We start from the raw sequence: 17,243 nt of genomic DNA, 5'->3' as shown, positions 1-17,243 counted from the left end.
ATCGCGGTAGGCAGAACTTTTTTTTTATTTTATTAACAGAGGGCCACTTAACAAAATGACTGTTTGATCCATTTATTGAATTCTCTTTTGGGATTCATTCAAAGAGCTTACTTGTTTTATCTTATAATAAACAAATAAATAAATGAACAAAAAAAGGATGGAGTGGTAGATTTGCAAAGTGAATCTGCTTAATCTAAAGCTTTGAAGTCACGTCAAAGCGTGTGGGAAGTCGCAGAATTGCTAGTAGAAGCAGCTTGCGTGAAGCAAGCATAATAAAGGGAACCTCAATTTTCATTTTTTTTTCCTTTTTTTTTATTAAATTTTCTTTTCCACCGATTTTTCGTTTTCACAAAGATAGTGATCGCCACGTGCGAGCCGCAAGTGGGGCTTTCAGCCTGTCTAATCTCCTCAGTCTTTTCCATTGTCATCTCCCACACATCACTCAATCTCTCCTTCTCTCTCTCTCTCTTCTCTCTCTCTCCAAAGAAGACATGATTAAAAACCCAGAAGACAAACATTAGGGTTTTGGCCATTTTCTGCCCAGGGAAGAGTTAGGTAATTCTCCAAACTTTGCATTTACTTATTCATTCTTGGTTTTGTGTAAAAACCAATGTAGTTCGGAAGGAGCTACCAATTTTGAGCTCAATTTAAATGGACGACAAAGGAGATCATCCAGCAAGGTTCCAGCAAGATCATATCAAAATGTGGTGTCCAAGTTTGCCCGTAATATAAGAAATTTGCAAGGCTTACATTGCTCAAGCCCGCCCATTGCCTTTCGAACTTTTGGAATATGGTTGGGCTTGTTTGTTGATCACCTCTTTAATGGTCAAGCTTTCCTAATTTTTGCTCTCTCAATTACCTTGCTATCGTAGAAAGATAGGGGAGATTTCGGCCAAAAAGTTCCCTTGGGTCTATTTACACTAATCATATAGGTTCCATTCATTAAAAATGAAATCCCGTAGATTTCGCGATGGAGTTAATTGACTTTGTTTTGAATATGACTACACCTTTAATATTTTGCAATTGATGCTTATATTTTGATCAAAGTTCAACTAATTTTCGTCGAAGTGAAAATAATCATGCCATTCTTTTTCTATACCGTGCCATCGCCACGTGGGCATCAAGTCAACCTGTTAAAAATTGGCTAAATTCCTATCGAAGTACATCAAGTGCAAATAAAGGAAAAGTACTTCAATGCATCGGATAATCAAAATCAAAGTTGGTGACCTGACTGAAAAATTGCTACAATTTAGAAACCACCAAATATACACAAATTTGCCAAATTCAAATTTGTGGGGCCATAATTGTCTTCTTAAACCTTCAGTCTAGCAGGGATGGTTTGAGCTGGTCTCATCCTGCCCTCCCCCTCTTGTTAATTTTGTCTCTGTTTCTTTGTTCATTTCTTGTTTATTCTCTTCTTGTGATCTAGATTTAGGAGCTCTCTTCTCCTAATCTAGTTTTAGATCTAAGAGTCTAAACTGTCTCAATTTAGATCTAGGAGTACGATAATATATGCTTTTGGGGATTCGATGCCATTATGCTCTATCCGTGTACAAATTATCTACCTCCAGCTTTAATGGTGATTAGAGGAGTTTGGTATCTTGCTGAACCACGAAGATTTGCTCTCCCCAATGTTAGATTTGTGTTCATTAAACCTATTTTGATTGTCTTCATATAGCGATGGTGCAGAGAAAGTTGTACCTAGACATGGACTGCCAATTGACAATGTTATAGTTAATGAAGGAGGAATTTCTGGCGTGTGTTCATCACCGATGAAAGTATAAGATTTAGTGATCAAATGTCGATTATTTTGCTTGAATAGATCCATTACTGTGGAAGGAGCATGTGCTTAACCCTGTTGGTGCTCTTTCGATCTTCTTTGTTTTCTTGATTTGGATTTGAATTACAGTGTTCTGAATTTTTCTCAACTTCGATTCGAATACAATTTTCTCAAAAGAAATTGTGGGACCATATATTCATTGAAGAGCAATGCATGTAGAAGCCATTTGTTATAGTACTAGTTGCGTAGCGTTGCACGGATGTGAGAAATTTGAAGTTTTTGGGGTGCTATGATTCAGCAATTTTGATATTATATAAATTCTTCTTATATTTGTGGTGTTTCCATGACCTTAAAGACATTTGCCAATTAAATAATAAAAAATTGTGAATAATGAGATTTCATTTATTTTGCAAAATAATTTGACATTACTCATGAAGCATGATGACTTTGGGAAATTTTATTTTTCAGGATAGTGGCAATATTTTTCTGTTTTTGAGTGAAATCTAAAAATGAACTAAAAATCTAGAAATGAACATAAATTGGGTTAATATAACGAAAAATACTAATACACATGTGATAAGCAGAGGATAAAAATTACAAACCGGTACACCCATCAACTACCACGTGTCATTAAACTCAGCAATTTTAACATAAACTAATGTCAAATAAATTCGTCAAACGTATGTTAGTTTAGGGTTTTTTATGGCCAAAAAAATTAATTTGAGTTAAATTAGTCACAAGTGTACTAATTTGAAATTTTTCCTGTTATTAACCCTTCTTTCTTCTCACTTGCCCTACTCTTGACCAAACTGTACATGAAGTTTTAACTCGTTATTCACTTCAGTTTTTACTCCGCAGTCCGCAGTACCTAAGAGATCACCCACCTCTTTCAAGAGGTGACGCATGAACGTACTCGACTACTTACAGACTTCTATTACTCAAGTTTTTCACTTCACCCTTTGCTTCGTGTCATTCTCGGGTCATTCGTAGACTGACAGAAAGAATGAGCAATGAACAGGAGAGATACAGAGAAAGAAAGAACAGTTATAGAGAGAGAAGTGGCCGCGCCGTTCGCCTGTCGTGTCTGGTGCGTTCGGGAAGTTGAAGCAATCTAGGAAAACAAGTAAAGCGACCGACCCTTCGGATGGTTACTGCCTCCTTCTCTTTCTTGCCCGCTGGAACTCTGGTCTCTGGCCATGGCCGTCCCATTTTGTTAGGCCTCAGTGCATACACAAGGGACTCCGACACAGTTCTTCGTGTTCTTTCTGTTTCGTGATTTTTTTCTCGACATTCGAGTTTCCCTGGCTAATCTTATCGAATTACGACGGCGGCTCATCCGCTAAGTGACTCCCGGAAAACCCCTAGGAGTGCCTTCCTTTAGGACATTACAAGTGAGATGTCCGCATGTTGCACGAGCTTAAGACTATATCGGTGTTGAAGTAAATTGTTTCACATTAATTGAATTCTGCGCTAGAGTGCTGAGTAGAGTTTTATTACAAGTGGATGGGACCCCATCATTTAGATTTATCGTCCGATTAACACAAAATAAGAGGTATAAAAATTGCAATATTGGATGAATCATAACAAACTCTTTCTCGACATTTCAATGTTGCAGGCCCATAGAATAAGATGAACCCATTATAACATGGAACCCTAAAGTAAGAGTATGAATTCCTCACTGTCGATTAAGCTTTGCTCTATTCTCAGAATCTTCACTTTTGTGACCACGATGTGGGATGAAAATGGTGAGCAAAGCTATCTGTGTTCTTGAGAGTAAAATGAAATGATTTCTCTTCTCTTCTCCATGTTTGCTCCTCTCCATTTACAGAGAATTAGAGCTTTTCCATATACTTCACTTTCCTTTTGTTGAAAATACTCCATTTTGCTTTTGGTAACCATTACTTTGTTTTGGCAAGAATTACTGGTATCTCATCATTCATAATAACGTATCACAAGGCGAAATGATACTTTAAAGAAAGATAAACTTGATAATCAAATCAAATGATAGAGAAAAATCGGTAAGTCACTCTAATTAAGGCTGGCGATTTCTTTAAAAATGGCAAATTTAAGGTGCTACTAAGAGATGTATATAAAATTTAAAAAATCAAGACCTTGGCAAATTAGCAAAAACCAAATAAATGTCAGCAAATGACTCAAATTGCGAGTTGGTGGCTCAATACTAGGTTACAATTAAAGGGGAGAAAGGGTGGTATGTCATGCTAATTTAAATTGATAATCTCTCGAAAGAGCGAGAAGATCTAAGGGTTGATGATTGATGCAATCAAAAAGTGAGAACTGCAAAAAAAATGTTGGAATTAGAAAGAACGATTAAATGTAACTCAAATGAGAATTGGTAACCAAAAATTAGTTGATAACTAATATAACAAAACTTGATAAATCACTCTAATTTAAGTTGGTAGTTTCCTATGCAGATTAATAAATTCGAAGCGATGATCAGTCACACAAGTAAAAGTCAGTAAGTCAAAACAAAAATTACTAACTCGAAAACTATAAAAAAAAAATTGACAATTTCATAAAAGTATTGGTAAGTTACAGATAAGTTACATAGAAAGAAAGCCACAAGTGTGCTTGTTTTACCAATAATTTTATTACCAATTATTGAAACTTCTTGGCACTAAAAAAAGGGATTTGTATTTTCCCATACAAAACTATAGAGTACCACATTACAATGACGTTGTCCGCAGTTAAATATAATGTCTCTCAAAGCAATTTGCAATACAATCTCGACTAACTTCTATTTTTTTTTTCCTTATAAGTCTTAAAAAAATTGCAATTTGACCATCATCTATGTCCAATTAATTCTTGGGAAAAAGATATAATTAATTGACGTGTAATAAAATTCATTGAATTGCCCAAAAAAAAATCACGGGACGGGAACTTTTCGTGAATAAATAGTTGATTTTCATGTACGCCAATTTCATATTTTCAAATTTGATTTACAGAAATTAAAAGAGGATGAGATATAATAAGTCCAAGCATTTCTGTAATAGGACTATTCACGACATCATGTCAATGAGCTCATGATCAAAATATTTTGAAAATTACAAGTTTAATTGCTAGACATTTTCAAATTGAAGCTCAATACAGGTATAATCTAGCGTTCAATTGCGCTAGTTTTTTCACTTTAGAAGAGGATAAGCAAAATAGAACCAGGCTACGAAGATTAATTAGTTACTGTTACTTGCCTCTAAGTATAACAAGAAAATGTATTGTCGAACTGTATCCCGGGGCAAGTACTAGCATAGATCAGGGTTGTCAGTCTCGTTTCGAGAGGGACGATGGCGATGGCTTCACATCTACGCAGCCAGGATGCGGAGATCCTTGCCGTCGCAGCAATTCCCGGGCCAGGGCATTAAGATCGCCACCGCCGGCAGCCGATGAGGAGCTGCCGCTACTGCCACCGCCTTCAAATTGACTGGGATCGATCTGCCGTTGCGGCACCATCCACGCCGCTTGCACCATCGGATCGAAAAGCGAGGACAGATCATAAGTCGCAGGGATTGACGAGGCCGACGGGAGATCAGTTATCGAGAGAGGCGGCGGCACCATGACGGGGGGTGGCGCTGGCAGAGGTGGTAGAGGCGTCGGGAGCTCCAATGTCGTCAGGTGGGTATGTAAGTAAGAGAGCTCGGCTTGCAGGCTAAGCACCTGCACCATCGATTCCCCAATGAACCCAGCAACTCAGTTAGCCCAAGACACTTCATAATTTGCCAAAAGAATGCCCTAATAGCTGAGTCGTCCTACTCATTTTCCCACATTTGGTTTAAAGTCAGGGTTCTCAAAAGCACGTTTAAACAAGGCTAGATAAGCGTCTAGATACATCAGTAATAGTCGAAACAAACCTCGTCTACGATGAGGAAAGATCGAACGACAAAAATTCCAACCCACTGCAGTACAAGTAACCCTAATGTCTCGTTCTAAAACTTAAAAAATAAAAATAAAAAAATAGACAATCTACTCAACATAATTATTAAGGAAACAAAATCCAGTTTTGACGGACAAGAAAAGATGGTCCAAAGAAGTTTCATCTTGCATGAAGAGCTTCGTGTCAGGCTCGTTCATCGCGATCGGCACCAAAACCGGGATCGATTCAAAACTTCGAAAAAACAATCTATTTTAATGTAATTATTGAGGAAACAAATTGCCGTTTCGACAAACAAGAAAAGATGGCCAGAAAGAAAGTATCGTCGACCCATTGCATGAAGCGCTTCGTGTTAGCTCACCCATTACGAAAAGACAATTTATTTTAACATAATTATTAAGGAAACAAAATCCCGTTTCAACAAACAAGAAAAAAGATGGTCAAAAAGAAAGTATCATCGACCCATTGCATGAAGTGCTTCGTGTCGACTCGTCCGTCAAGACCGGCATCAAAACCGGGATGATCGTTTCAAAACTTCGAGAAAACAATATATTTTAACGTAGCTATTAAGGAAACAAAATCCCGTTTCAACAAATAAGAAAAAAGATGATCATAAAGAAAGTATCATCGACCCATTGCATAAAGCGATTCGTGTCAGCTCGCTTGTCACGACCGGCGTCAAAACCGGGGATCGAAATGTCCCCTTCCCCGGAAATCCTGATCAACGACCGCATCGCAACGTACGTATCCCATGTCGTACACACCATTTAAGTAGACAAGAAGGAAACTTCACGACACAAGAAGCTTGCTTGCCCTCAAACCCCAAGTATCCTCCTCAGTTTGGTAAAGATCGGACGCATTAGACATTGCAGAAGAAAACCAACAAAACCCTTTCTCCACACACCCTCATTCTTCGCAGCAATCAATGCATTGCCAACCCAGGACGCAAGGTCGATTAGTTTTTCTAGAGAAGAAGTCGAATTGGGACGAGAAGACAAAAACCCTAGGAAACGATACTATATTAGTCTCTCGCCTCGATCGAGCAGCTCGAGGAAATGATTAACTTACGAGGATCTCGAGCGTGAAACATTTTGCGTTGGCTTGAACAACGTGCATGGGAACGTGGGGGAGTTGCCAACAATGTAAGGTTTCTTGAGAGACTTAGGAATAAGCCTAGGGGGCAGAGGACTAATTAATTAGAATTAAGTAAATTTCACTTGCATAATTGCCCTTGGGATGAGCGTACATTGAAGCTGGTGGTTGAATCCTATGGTGGGCCCAATTTCTTGATTCTTTAAAATGTCCTAAGAAAACTATATAATAATAGCTTTGTGACCAAATAATTGAGTGCACAAGCAAGTCATATTATAAGGCTAATCCGAATGTTAGATGTTGGATCACTTGTGTCACGTACTCCCTCGCAACATACACGGAACGCTAGCATCTAAAGGTCGACATAATTTAAATTTTAATCAAAGATTAAGAGGAGCTTAAGTGCAAAGTCCCTAAGACACACCCTACAAAATTCTATCTCTAAATAAAATGACAGAACTGCCCCCCACTTCCCCTTGCTGAGTCACTCGCGATTTGAAGAGGAAAAACAAAATATTTTTCCTTTTATCTGGCCTTGCCTTTAATTAAAGAAAAAGCCAGATTTTATTTGTTCTTAATTTTTTTTTCTGGGTACTCTTTGAGAAGTGGCGAAGCAAACCGACCATTTCCTTAATAACAGCTAAAAACACGATTTACGCCCACCCCATCATCGTCATACGATGCCGAAGAAAAGTTTTTTTTTTTTTTCTGGAAATCAGTAAAGCTCGCAAAATAAAAAAATAAAAAGCCCTAAAGAACACTCACGTCATACCCTGCAATGCATATCCACTGCCTTTAAGGCCTATATTTTTCACCAATTTTTTTCCTTTTATGGAAAAATAAAGTTCTTTTTTTTTTTTTTTGGTTTTTCATCAAGAGCAAGTAGACGGTGAAGATTATAAACTTTTCGGACAAAAAAAAAATAAAGAAGGAAAGAGACCCCTTGTGTATTTTTAGGGGTGCATCCACCTACCACAAACAGAACAGAAGATGAAGAAAGAATAATTATTCACATTAATATTGGATTGAACTATAAAAAACATTTTGACCAGAAAAAAGACAATGGAAAACGTTGGCAAGTATGAAGTCGATCGGACATTTTTATCTCTTCGTTCTGTAAATTTTTCGTCACTTTCGAGCAGGAAGATCATGAGTCATCAGATACGGTCGAAGCTTGTAGAGAACACAAAACAAGAAGGGAATCTTCGCTTAGGGTGCAAAAAGAAATTTTTTTTTACCAAGAATGGAAACCAGAATTAACTGGGGAAAGAAATGGAGAGTAAAATAGCAAAGACTAAGCAAAAAATCGCGAGAATTTTCGACGGGATCGGGGGTGATTGATCTCGCGAAACTTCCCGACGATCGCGACGACGGACGAGAGGGCGCGTACCTGCTGCTGGAGGGCGAAGATGTGGGCGACGCAGCCGTAGACGGGGTCTCGGAGGCGGGCCTGCGCCTCGTAGCAAACCGTGACCACCGCGTCGAGCCGCTTGTGGACGGGGACGTGGTGGAGGAGCTTGGACACGTTGCTCGCGCCGAACACCTTGTGCACCGCCGCGAAATGGGCGGCCCCTTGGTCCGAGTCGAAGTAGGGCGCGAATATGCACCCGGGCACGCACTTCCTCCGGAGGAACTTGCACGCGCCGCATGGCCCAACGGCCCCGCTCCCGGTCCCGCCGGTGCTGCTCCCCGCGCCGCCGCCTCCGCCGCTAGAGCTAGGGTTCGAACTCATGGTCCAAGCTAAGTTTCCATGGCTAGCGTTTGAGGGGGCATGAGGATGGTTTTTCGACTGTTAGGGTTTGGATTTGTGAGGGATTTTTTGAGAGGATGTTTTTTTGGGGGGGTTTCTCTCTCGAAGGAAGAGGAGGAGGAGGAGGAGGAGGAGAGGGTGAAGGAGAGAGAAGTGTCTTGTGGTGTGGTTATTTAAAAGGGGGGGTAAGCCTTTAAAGCCACGCGAGACGAGCAAAAAAAACACAACCTCTCTCTCTCTCTCTCTCTCTCTCAATGTTTTAAGCTGCTTGCGTGAAGCAAACATGCGATAAGTCTTAGCTATCCTCAACTGCCTTTTTTTTTTTTTTTTTGGTGTGTGTTGATTCATCTTCTCGTGAATCAATTCTCTCTCTTCTATTAAAAAAAAGAAAATTCTCTCTCTCTTCCCCCTCTCTATCTCTCTTCATCGTAGACTTATGTGTTAATATCACCAAAAAAAAAACATGTACATCCGTGATAAATTTATTCAAAACTAATTCTTTTGACCATAAAAAATCTCTAATTGGTACATTTCTGACACATCTATCTCAAACTAATTTTTTGACCATCAAAATTCTCAAATTAGTAAATTTATGATAAAATCTACCCCCTTTAAATTTGGGTTAATACCACGAAAAAATCCAAATATAATCCGAGGGTAAAAACCATAAACCGGGATATTTATAACAAATTTACTCTTCGTTAATTTGGATTAATATCACAAAAAATCCCAAAATAATACACTTGAGACAAAAGGAAGGTAAAAACCTCAAACCGGTATATTATGACAAAGACACCCTCCATTAATTTGGGTTAATACCACGAAAAATCTCAAAATAATAGACTTGAGACAAATGGAGGGTAAAAACCCTAAACTAATACACCCCGTCGATTGTCACTTGTCATCTAACTCAGCAATTTGACAGAAAAATTTGTCGAAAATTAACAGAGAGTAAATTTATCATAGATTTACCAGTTTGGAGTTTTTAATGGTCAAAAAATTAGTTTTGTGTAAATTTATCATAGATATATCGATTTGACATTTTTCGTGATATTAACTCTATATTTATCAGCCAAAATAGAAGCTCATTGTACCTTAGCCAAAACCATCTCTCTCTCTCTATCTCTCTCTCTCTTTCTTGATGTGTGTTTGTGCGTTGTATTGCTCAATTTTTTTTTTTTTCCTTTCTTCCTTTTTGGTTGGATTGTCATCTGAATCTAATTAATACTCTCTAGCTCATTGTTTCTTGCAAAAATTATGGTTTTTCCAAGCAAGAGAAGACGAGGAAATCAAAAGGTCCGGATGGGGTTTCACTAGCGATCCGAAACGTGTCGAAGAGTGTCTCCATTGTTTTTGCCACTGCGTGGTTTAAGCTGCATACAGGGAAAAAGACGCCATCTCTCTCTCTCTCTCTCTCTCTTCTTTGCGACGTTGAAAATGACTCGGCTTTCCACAAAACACGACGCCAATATTGGGTGCTGAAAAAGACTCGAATTGCCCAACTCATCGCACTATTATTTTCCTCCAAAACCCAACCAACAAAACAAAAATCGAAAAAAAAGAAAGAAGAAGAAGAAGAAGCCAACGTGGAGATTCCACAGACGTGTACGCTCTCCACTTGCCGCTCCATGCATCTTGTGGATCGGAAAAACTCTCAAAATCCGAGAGTCTTATGGTATAGATTCATGGCATCCGGAGACTAAAAAGGCGGCCCTTGTTAAGGAATATAAATGAAAACGAGACGCATTATTTGGTTTCCTAAAAAGGGTATGAAGAGATTGGTCTGTCTTGTGACGATACAGAAACTATAATGTCTTTGTCAACCTTCCTTAGGTTAACCCACAAATGGCAAAAAAAAAAAGAACCCAAATCAAAGTCGACTAAAGTTGGCATCCCCCTTAGTAATTTGCCATATCCGTCCGGTCCTTACGTAGCCCTCGTTGGATTTCCATTTCCTAGTCTGAGAGAATAAGTGTTCACTTCGAATTATACAATCTATATATAAACAAGCAAAATCTGCACACGTCGTAGTTAGATGTTCGTGATCCCAATGTGTGGTAGGTTCGTAGCTTTGTGTGTATGCTGTTGCGTATACGTACGTAATCGTTAGTGCCTCTCGAGGTGGAGAGAGAGGATAATGTTCGATGCATTTCATAAAGTTTGGTTTGGGGAATATACGGGAAAATTGTCCGAAAAGTCATAAACATATTGTGCGGAGGCCAATTTAGTCCTAAACCTTTCGATTGTACTAATTTAGTCCTAAACCGTTTGGCGATTTATCAATTTAGTTATAAACCTTTCAATTGTGTCAATTTAATTCTAAATCTTTTGATGATTTATCGATTTAGCCCCGAATCGTTTGACGAATTTCCCATGAGGTCCTTTTTAGCCAAATATCCAAATAACATGTTTAGGATTAAATTGATAAATGGTGAAAATGTTTAGTACTAAATTGACACAAAACAAAGGTTTAGGACTAACTTGACTAATCGTCAAAAAATATAAGACTAAATCAACACGATTGAAGAATTGAATTGGTCTCCGTACAATAAGTTCAGGACTTTTTAGACAATTATCTGGGAATTTATAGTAGAAGCTATGGAGCTAGACACAAACCTTTGTGAAACGCAAGGTTGTTCGTTTTATCAAATTAGTGGTTTATTATCATTTAATGGCGATAGTTTCGTACGCCAGCTAAATCGAAGTTAAACCCAACCCGACGTTATATGGTTGCCCATCATTTTCCATGGAGGAGAGGGGTGTTGAATGAATAGATTGGCAAACGGAAAAAGATAGGTATATAGAATACATTTTCGGGCAATGGATAGGGTCGGGAAGTCGAGTTCATTCGAGAAATTTAATTGTGTCGCAACAACAAAAGTTAGTATAAGATAACTTCACAAAGATAACCATCGCGTAAACAACGTGTTTGGAGTGACTTTTACTCGTGACTCCGTCTTCTTTCCTAGTTAAACCGAGACATTGGTAGTAGAATCCAACCTACTTTAATTAGCCTTTTTTGCTTATTATTTTGCTAGCATAACAGTCTTTGATGATTGTGAGAATAACAGTATGTTGTGAACTACAAATTCGTATAAGAGTAGACCCCATAATAACTTTTAATTAATTGTTATTTGTATTTTTGTAATCCAAAATAGATTATTAATCTTACAGCCACCCAAAGAATGCTACATAATCAATTCTCTTTAATATAAATCACAGCTTTTGGTCCCCAAAAGACCATGATATTTGTGCAATTCCCACGAGGGAATCGGAAGGTCATTTTCAAGTATGCTGAGATAGTCGTTCTCATATCTATCATCGATGGGACTCGCGAGGCAAGAGTCAAACAAAAACTTATTCTCATAAGAAGACCAAACTCAACAATATAATTGACTTACACGGTTTAGATGTACAACTTAGTGAAAAGCAATTAAACTTTACTCATTATCTTACTCGAAAGTCGAAATAACTTGACTTGTGGTCATAACAATGAGCACTACACCTTCCGGAAAATCATTTTGGAGAGAAAATTACCATATCGGTCATAAACTTATTGTGCAGATGACAATTCAATTTTAAACTTTTAATTTTGTCAATTTGGTCCGAAACTTTTGCACCAAATTTCAATGTTGTCCTTCCAGCCATGGTGGTCTAGTCATCGCCAACCATTCTACGCGGCACACCATCGTGCTAGTGATTTCTAACGAAAATTTGCTGGAAGGATTATATTGGAATTTCGTACAAAGGTTTAGAATGAAATTGGCAAAATTGAAAAGTTTAAAACTGAATTGGCATTCGCACAATATGTTTATGATTGATTGGATATATTCCGACTTTTGAGAAGATGTGTTGATTTTTGTGTATATTTATATATACGTACTTAGTTCTATGTATAGAAATAAAGTTGAATATGGTCGGGCAATAGTTTCTAGTGCTTTTCCTCTGCATAATTTTGCTTGGAACCGAATTGATCCGCCTGTACTTCTTTAGGGAAAATAAACTCTATATTTAAGAAGAAGATTTGTCATGTCATTAATGCATGTCACTTTCTTAATAAGTGTTGCTTGTAGATGTAAATCTCTTTTTTTCTTTTTCTCATATTAAGGGATTTCGTCTTAATTGCGCGAACCCCGATCCACAGAATACGTACTTGCTAACCATAGAGGCCGAGAAAACATGAGTCGAAACCTAGGAAAAATGACCAAGAAGTCTCCAAATTTATTATACAACAGCCAATTCAGTATTAAACCATTCAATTATGCAATTTAGTTTGACAAAAAAAATTATGCCAATTTAGGTCTAAATTTTTTGACAAGATGCCAGTTTAGTCCCAAATATTTCAATTTTACTAATGTAGCCATAATCCTCTTAACGATTTAGTTCTAAGCCTTTTAATGAGTTGCCAATATAGTCATTCCGAGTAATTTTGGTCGAAAATCGTTGAAGGACCACATTGAAAGATCTTAAAAAGGTTTGGAACTAAACCGACAAGTCGTTAAAAGGTTCAAGACTAAATTGACACAATGGAAATGTTTAGGAATAAATTGACAAATATTCAAAAGTTTTAGGGCAAAAATTAGCATAACTGAAAGATTTAAAACTCAATTGGCCACCGTACAATAGGTATAGGACTTTTTGGATAATAATCTTGTCAAAACCCAAACGAGTTCTTTGAGTATGAGTTTGTTCATGTTACGTAGCGTGGAAAATCGAGCTTATGTCTTACGTTGCGAAGAAATCAACATTTTTCACAATTAGTAGATTAGGTAAAGTGGAAGATTAGAATGACTAACCTTTTCGAAAAAAAGAAACGAAACCCTCGCAATTCATGGACGGAGTTCATTTCTCGAATATTGGGCCAACCTCGGGGATTATAAATCTAGCTAAACTTTTAGAATTGTTAATAACTTTAGAAGTCTGTTAAGAATATTTTCTTGTATTTTGTTTCATTTTCAGAACATCATTTATATGAGACATCACGAAGAAAGCCAATTCATTTAGGAATTATGATATTTCTTTATTTGTGGTTATTCAATAAGTGTCGTGTCCTAACCCCGGACACCTTTCTTAAAATCCAAATGAGAATGCCATAGTTCCAAAATGAAAACCCATTTGCCTGCATCCTGCTAGAACTCGAAAGCATGGGATAAATTTGAAATTTCGGAAAGTTACGGATAGATTACATATGATTTTCTTGGTCTGTATCTAAAAATTTTTTAGTTAAATAAGGGCTAAAATCAAGTTTCGAAATATATCTATGACCGAAATAAAAAGTCGTCAGAGTCATAATTAAACACACTTAATTTCGTAAAAGACTCTCAATTTTAGGTCAAGTCTCAAATCTACCCAAACTTTTTTTTTGTCTAAAAAAATCCTCAACCTTTGGTTCAATCCCAATCTGTCCAAATTTTTTTTTGTATCAGAAAAAACAATAAAATTTAAGTCCAATCCCAAATCTACCCCGCACTTTTTTTATCTATGAAAAATCACCAATGTTTAATGTAACCTCAAATATGCCCCATTAATCCTATGTCCAAAAAATCACTGTTATTCATTCTTAATTTTCATATCCTTGAACCGTTCATTTTGGAGAATTTCTTTGTGGAGGTGGAATTAAAAGCCACATGAAAATGCTATGTCGGTCCGTATCTATCGTCCTATTACTTTGCTAATGTGAGTTTTTCTTTAGATGTGGAAGTGCCATGTCAATTGGGACTGGACCACGGGTTAGATTTGAGAATAATTGAAAATTTGTGATTTTTTTAGACAAAATAAAATTTTGAGCATATTTGAAATTGTGCCTAAAGTTTGAGGTTTCTTCCTAGATAAAAAAAAAATTGATGCAAATTTGGGACTGAACCTAAAGTTGGGGGTTTTTTTTCGAGACAAAAAGAAGTTCATAGGTAGATTTGGAACTTGATCTAAAGTTGTGAATATTTTAGGCAATTAGGCCTAATTAAACAAGCATCAAAATCAAAATCTAAAAAAGAAAAAAAAATACTTCCATTGAAAAAAGAGTGTGGAGTCATCAGTTTCCGTGCCAAAAGTGCCCCCAACTTGCTAATAAAATCCCCGAAGCAACCAAGAGGTCAAAAAGGCCGAGGTTCGTCGTTCAAACTCCAAAGCAACAGTGACCGCCTCCTCCAATCAAATCCCGCCACGTCGGAGTCGGTGAGTACGAACGGTAACGGCTCGGTTAAAGTGGACCCCACCCCCACACAAAATCGGGGACTGCACGCCGTTCGCCGCAAGAGAACGTAACGTCCCGCTTCCCTCGGTTTCCCCATTTCCATTTTTCTATCAACATCTTTTTTTGTTGTATTTCCTTTTTATTCATATATATACATGAAAACACCACGAGAAATTTAGTGAGCCGAATAATACACCGGTCAAAAAATATATATAATCAACGGACACAGACATGGAGACCCGACTACTTATAAACTCATAAAAAAAAATACTCGCTACGAATTCAATAAACAAATTACTCTTATATTTACTGTTGGAAACGCTTGAATAACGTAACCAACCGCACAAACTCTTAGGTCCCGTTTGGTCGTTCGAATTCGAATCAGGATGCAATAGAATAAGGTGGGATTATAAATCCTCTTAATATCCAACGGATTCCGGAAAATTCAATCATATGTTTGGTGCAACTTGAGATAGGATACAGCAAAAAGCAAGCATTGACATGGAAGCTATTAGGCACATGAGAAATGAATCGGTTTGTGCAAAAAGCAAATATCGACGTAGAAGCTATTAGGCACACCGATGGGGCAATTTGTTATCATAGCCAAACACCGACAGGATAATTTGTTATCATATCCGGTCTCAATTCCGGACTACCAAACTTAGTATTATGGTTCTCACTAGTTAAAATTCAACTAGATTGTTGGAGTATAAAATTGCTTAATATTTGTAGGTGATATAAACAAAGCTTGTGATCGATAGATACAAAAGAAAAAAGATGTAAAAACCAAGACAAGAACCGACATCATCGATGGAGAGTGCAAATTCACGTGTCCAGGGATATATATATTATGTCCCATATTTCAGATTCCAAAAATATACAAACCGAGTAGCTACGAAAGAAAGTTATGTAAAAGTTAATCGGCGTGGCCCGTGACACCTTCGGTGCTTAATAAGATGCAAAACATCGTGCACGTGGATCAATTGTCCGAACTGAATTAATCCCAACACCCTTAGGCTCGCTTAAGAAATTGCTCAATCGATTCCATCGGTCGAGATATCATGTACTTTTCTCTTCCTTTTTATTAACTATAACACATTTGTGATGTGTTATTAGCAGCTCTCTCTTCATTTGGGAAAATGGTTGTCATCTATTTATGAATTTTGGATTTTTTTTTTTAATATACATGGAGATGTACATTATACGTACCAGAAAATGAATAGAAATCGGTAACAGTGGGATGACGGCGCTTTTCCGCGCCGTCCGATTCCTGTCCGGAGGAAGCAACGACAGTAGCTTCAACCCCTCTACTCACCCGACACGTGTACTTCGATAAAAGCGACAGGCAGCGACTTCTAGGGCTAGGCGCTTACGTCCGTCACAGCTCCAATTTCAATTGTTGTTCCCATAATTTTTATCAAAAGACTACACTTTTTTTTTTTGGGGTTTTCTAAGTCTCGAATGCAGTTTCAAAAAAAAATAAATAATTTAAAAAATATTCTTTTAAATGATCAATGAAAAATATTTTCCTATATTTGCATAGAAGATAAAAATATTATTAGGTAATTCATTTTTCTAAGCAAAATAAGCGATACTTTTTTAATAATTTTTCAAATCACTCATTTTTCTCAACATAAATGGAGCTCAAGTCTCTATTTGTTTGGAGGAAAATGAATGATTTGGAAATATTTTCTTAAAAATCAGCAATTCACTACTTACAAAAATGAATAAATGAACCATTATTTTGTTATCAACGAAAATGTTTAGACATAATTTGTTGTTGCAATTAATTAACTATTAAAATTTTATAAGAGCAATCATTTTTAGGGAAACATTTTTCAAATTATTCATTTTTTTACGAAATAAATAGAGCCTAAAATTGTATTTGAAAAAACTCGCCATTGACGTCCTAGCCTCATCTAGCATTTCAATTCAACAACGTAAGACCTTGTGGTTGCGGCTCAATATATGCCCTCAAAAAGTTTAGAACAATAGCTCATGTCTGGCCTTGTTTTAAGGTAGAATTGTGAGGGATAGGAATTGGTGACTAACTTTTGGTTTGATCTCTTGAAATCTGTTGAATTATTGATTTAACTCGAGCATGCCGATCCCATGTTAGCAAAATACCTATATTGCGAGATTACTAAATCTGCAAAAGAAATCAGGAAGTCATTAAATGGTCGAAAAAAATGTCAAACTAAGTCTGCTTATCGACCTTTTTAATTAAGATATGAATTGATTTTACAATTCAAAGTCACTTATTGAAATGTGAGTCTCTCCGTGTTATAAAAGCAGCTCCAACATCATTTTTCAGTCTTAAATTTTAATCTGAAAAGTTTGAATAATATCAACGACCGGTATTATATGATATTAGCTAAATATTCTTGAACAACGAACGTAACGATTATTTAAGAGAGCCGGCATAGCAATTACATAAATGTCTCGGCAATCAATAAATTCTAGATTTAAAAATCGAATCAATTTCGTCCTCGGTAATTGAAATTAATTTTCCTAAAATAAGTCTAAGTCAAATCACAGTTTATCT

The 17,243-nt window shown here is 37.1% G+C and overlaps 1 protein-coding gene across 1 annotated transcript; it reads right to left on the bottom strand.

Annotated features, from left to right (window-relative positions):
* Positions 1-4,766: 4,766 nt before the first annotated feature.
* On the bottom strand, positions 4,767-8,497 carry LOC115756376 (LOB domain-containing protein 18-like). Its single transcript, XM_030696116.2, has 2 exons — positions 8,146-8,497; positions 4,767-5,449 (listed from the first exon to the last, which is right to left on the bottom strand). Exons 1-2 carry the CDS (start codon positions 8,485-8,487, stop codon positions 5,057-5,059), a joined length of 735 nt encoding a protein of 244 aa, XP_030551976.2. The 5' UTR covers positions 8,488-8,497; the 3' UTR covers positions 4,767-5,056.
* Between the last annotated feature and the right edge of the window lie 8,746 nt (positions 8,498-17,243).

Source organism: Rhodamnia argentea, chromosome 3 (assembly GCF_020921035.1).
Source record: "Rhodamnia argentea isolate NSW1041297 chromosome 3, ASM2092103v1, whole genome shotgun sequence".
Lineage (NCBI taxonomy): Eukaryota > Viridiplantae > Streptophyta > Magnoliopsida > Myrtales > Myrtaceae > Rhodamnia > Rhodamnia argentea.
The sequence above is the reverse complement of the archived record's forward strand: the minus strand, read 5'-3'. Positions and strand labels throughout refer to the sequence as shown.